Here is a 3929-nt window from a genome sequence, read left to right on the forward strand (position 1 = left end):
CGTTCTCCATGCATGGAGGACTCCTGTGCAGAACCGTTGCTTTTTATTCTTCGTGCAACGCCATCTCTGTGTTAGGACACGAAAGACAGAAACACACACACATCCACACACTCGTTCTTTCTTTTCTCCATTATCGAACCTTCATTGCCCATGACCGAAATTGAGAAGCTTCCGCTGATCGGCTTTGCCGGCCTTGGCAAGATGGGCTTCCGATGGCGCGCAACCTCGTGAAGGCCGGCTTCAGCGTCATGCTGTACAATCGCAGCCAACCGGTGGTCCAGTCTCTGGTGGAGGAGTGTGAGATCTACCCCGGGCAGGCCATCACCACCAAGTCTCCGTTGGAGCTGGCGGAGGTCAACGTTCTCTTCACCATGGTCGCCGACGACCAAGCTTTTCAGGAGGTGGTGGTGGACGGTGGACTTCTGGCCGCGATGGGCGAGCACGCGGCGAAGAAAGCGGCGGTGAAGGAGAACCCGTCGAGCAGCGAGGGCGCTGCAGCGCCACTCCACTCCGGCGTCATCTATCCCTTTTTCCTATCCCATCCACGTGAGCTGCGCGACCCTCTCCGCTCACTTTGTCCGCCAGCAAGTGGCGAAGCACCGCGAGCACAGTGTGGAGTATGTGGCGATGCCTGTCATTGGTCGGCCGGACGCCGCCGCCGCCGCACAACTGCACCTCCTCTTCGCTGGCAGCGAGCTTGCCCGGGAGTACCTGCACCCACTCTTGCTCGTCCCCCTTCTGGGCCAGAGCCTGCGCTACCTACGGGCCGGAGCCGGAGAGGGCAAATGTGATGAAGATCACCTTCAACTTCACGTTGGCGTGCTCGATTGAGACGATGGCGGAGGGCAGCGCGCTGGTGCAGAAGTATGGCATCGAACCAAAGGAGTACGTCTCCTTGCTGCGGAAACGCTCTTTGACTGCCCGGCCTATCGGAACTACGGAGGCATCATCGCCGAACGCCGCTTTCAGCCCGCAGGCGCCACCCTTCGCGGCGTCGGCCTAAAGGACTGCAAGTTGGCCCTCGACGCCGGCGAGCGGGCGGCGGCGCCGATGCCCTTTGCCTCTGTCTTGCGCGACCACTACTTGGAAGGGATTGCCACGGGATGGGGGAGTGGGACTGGAGCGCCCTCGCCTGTCGTGGCCGAACACCACGCCGGTGTTGCCGCCAAGACGGAGCCGGAGGAGAAGAAAAGGCACCGTCCACTGGCCATTGACGAGGTGGTGGGTGAGTGGGTGAGGAAGCCTCTTGAAATGTACACGGAATGCAGACAGTGGTGGAAGGCGACCGCGTTTTGTGTTCACTGACAATCCTCTTTTTGCATTTCTTTTTCTTTTTTTTGCTTAAAATCTGTTTTTCATTTTTTGTTGTTGTTATTATTGTGTGTGTGTGTGTGTGTGTTCGCTGCGTCACCATCGGGCAACACCGTTTCTCTCACCGTCGACACTTTGCTTCATTGCGTACTGTAGTCACCGTCGCCTCTGCTTGACGACTCATTACCTCTTCCCTCTCTTCATTAAAACCGTATCCATGAAAGAACTGTTCAAACTCTATTCTTCTCTCTCTTTGCATGTGAAGCGGGGTGCTTCCTGTTCTCTGTGATTCTGTGCATCATTTGTTAGAATTGTAATACAGAAACAAAAGAATGCGCATTCCTTTGCTTCTCTTTTTTCTTTGTTTCTCCTTGCTCAAAAAAAAGAAGGCGGACCCAAAGAAAAAAAAAATCGAACCAAATCAGCCATTTTCAAACGACGCGCGCGCTCTGGCTTGCGTTTCCTCTCTCTCACACCTTGCGTGTCGCTTCACATGGACTGTGGATCTTTTTTTTTTTTTTTCTATCACTTTCTTGCTGGAAAGTAAAAAAAAGCTGTTTGAGCAATGACTGCGTCAGAATGGCGCATGAAGTCCTCCCCGTCGAGTCCATATCTTCGTTTGGAAGTTGAAAACCTCCCGCTGATTGGCTTTGCCGGTCTTCGGCAAGATGGGCTACCCGATGGCGCGCAACCTTGTGAAGGCTGGCTTCAGCGTCATGCTGTACAACCGGACGCAGTCGGTGGTCAATTCTCTTATGACGGAGTGCGAACAGCACAGTGGCGATGCCATCGCGGCGAGGCATCCCTTGGAGCTGGCCCAGGTGGATATCCTCTTCACCGCTTTTGCCGACGAAGCCGCGCTGCAGGAGGTACTGGTGGAGAGCGGTCTTCTGGCTGCGATGGGTGCGTCCGCGGAGACAAACGCGATGCAGAAACAAGCTTCGAAAGCCAAGAGATCGCTCAGTGTATCCCCACGACGCATTACCCCTTTCCCTACCCCATCCACGTGAGCTGCGAGACGCTTCCCGTCTCCTTTGTGTCTCACCAAGTTGCCCTCCACGGCGAGCACAGCGTGGAGTATGTGGCGATGCCTGTCATTGGTCGGCCGGACGCCGCCGCTGCTGCACAGCTGCACCTCCTCTTTGCTGGCAGTGAGCTTGCCCGGGAGTACCTGCACCCACTCTTGCTCGTCCCCCTCTGGGCCAGAGCCTGCGCTACTACGGGCCGGAGCCGGAGAGGGCGAATGTGATGAAGATCACCTTCAACTTCACGTTAGCGTGCTCGATCGAGACGATGGCGGAGGGCAGCGCGCTGGTGCAGAAGTATGGCATTGAGCCAAAGGAGTACATCTCTCTCGTGGAGTCCACTCTCTTTGGCGGTGTCGCAGACAGAACCGGTGGCAATGTCCACGTTTCAACTGCCGCTCTCTGCCCAACGACATTGTTTTGTCAGGATGAGCGAAGAAGCCGGCGCGATGGCCCTTGAAGCAGGTCAAGAAGCAGGCGGCGTCTCATTGCCTTTTGCTTTTGTCCTGCGCGATCATCGCGCGAAGAATGCCACCGTGGACGTGGGCGAAGGAATAGATGGAGGTGCCCTTGCTGTCGACGCAGAGCCTCCTACAGGGTTGGCACGCGAAGACACAAGGGAGGGGGAAGAAGAGAAGATGAGACCACCACGTCTCCACACTTCTGATTCTTGCGCCTGCACCGTCATCATCGTCATCCTCTGTAACAACGAAAGCGCGAAACTCTCCCCTTTTCTTTCTTTTCTCTCTCTTTTTATCTTCTTTTCTGTTGCTTCCACATCCAAGTGGTGTGTGTGTGTCTGTGTGTTTTCTCTTTTCTTTCAAAAAAAGGAAAAGAAAAACGTAAAACAAAACATTTCAATTTTCAGTGATTCATTCACTTTAGTAATGGGAGCATCGCTTTTGTTTTCTTTTTTTTCTTCTTCTTTTCGTTTTTTTTTCTGTGCGATGTCTTGCTCTTTTTTTTTTGACCATTTTTTTTTTATTATGTTCTTTTTCTCTTTTTTTATCCTCTTGTGTCCTTTGTAGACGATTTGTACCGCCATCTTAGCGGTAGTTCCGAGAATTTTTTTTTTTTTGTGCGGTTGACACACAGTGAAAAAAAAAAAAGATGGAACTAACCCACCACAACTTCCATGTGCTGTTGTGAAACAGAGAGAGAGAGGAAAGAGAACATACGCACAGGATTGTGTTTGCAATGGCCGAAGGCGAACCCTGACAATTGTTTTTTATAGGAGGAGAAACGACGAATACATAACTCAACGGATGTCACAGCAACGACTGCATTTTCTTTTATTTTTCTTTTCCCTTCTTTTTTTGTTGTTCCGTTATGTCTTTTCTACTGCAGGTAGTTCGCCGTGAGAGGAACCTCTCACTTTTAACTTGGTACGCACACACACACACACACACACACACGAACACAACCAAGCAATTGTCCGCAAGGAAAGGCCTTTTCGACTTCTCTGACTGAGCTCCGACTCACTTATTGTTTTTTTTTTTCTTTTTCTTTTCAGAGCAGTAGAACTAGGACAAACGATCAGTTGCGTTTTTTTTTCTTTGGAGGCAAACGGCTCTCATGTCGTCTAACACTCAG

At 52.2% G+C, this 3929-nt stretch overlaps 1 protein-coding gene across 1 annotated transcript; it reads left to right on the forward strand.

Moving 5' to 3' along the window:
- The first annotated feature begins 212 nt into the window (after positions 1 to 212).
- Positions 213 to 1003, forward strand: LOC126766963 (uncharacterized oxidoreductase YfjR-like). Its single transcript, XM_050484612.1, has 2 exons — positions 213 to 610; positions 748 to 1003. The coding sequence occupies exons 1-2, from the start codon at positions 213 to 215 to the stop codon at positions 1001 to 1003; spliced, it is 654 nt and encodes a 217-aa protein (XP_050340569.1).
- Positions 1004 to 3929: the final 2926 nt, after the last annotated feature.

Source organism: Bactrocera neohumeralis, unplaced genomic scaffold (genome assembly GCF_024586455.1).
Source record: "Bactrocera neohumeralis isolate Rockhampton unplaced genomic scaffold, APGP_CSIRO_Bneo_wtdbg2-racon-allhic-juicebox.fasta_v2 ctg3301, whole genome shotgun sequence".
Classification (NCBI taxonomy): domain Eukaryota; kingdom Metazoa; phylum Arthropoda; class Insecta; order Diptera; family Tephritidae; genus Bactrocera; species Bactrocera neohumeralis.

Excerpts from the sequence above, each read along its gene's own strand:
- LOC126766963 (XM_050484612.1), top strand. The coding sequence starts at position 213 with ATGGCGCGCAACCTCGTGAAGGCCGGCTTCAGCGTCATGCTGTACAAT. Across the intron at positions 611-747 it reads GGCGAAGCACCGCGAGCACA|AGCCTGCGCTACCTACGGGC; the intron begins GTGTGGAGTATG and ends CTTCTGGGCCAG.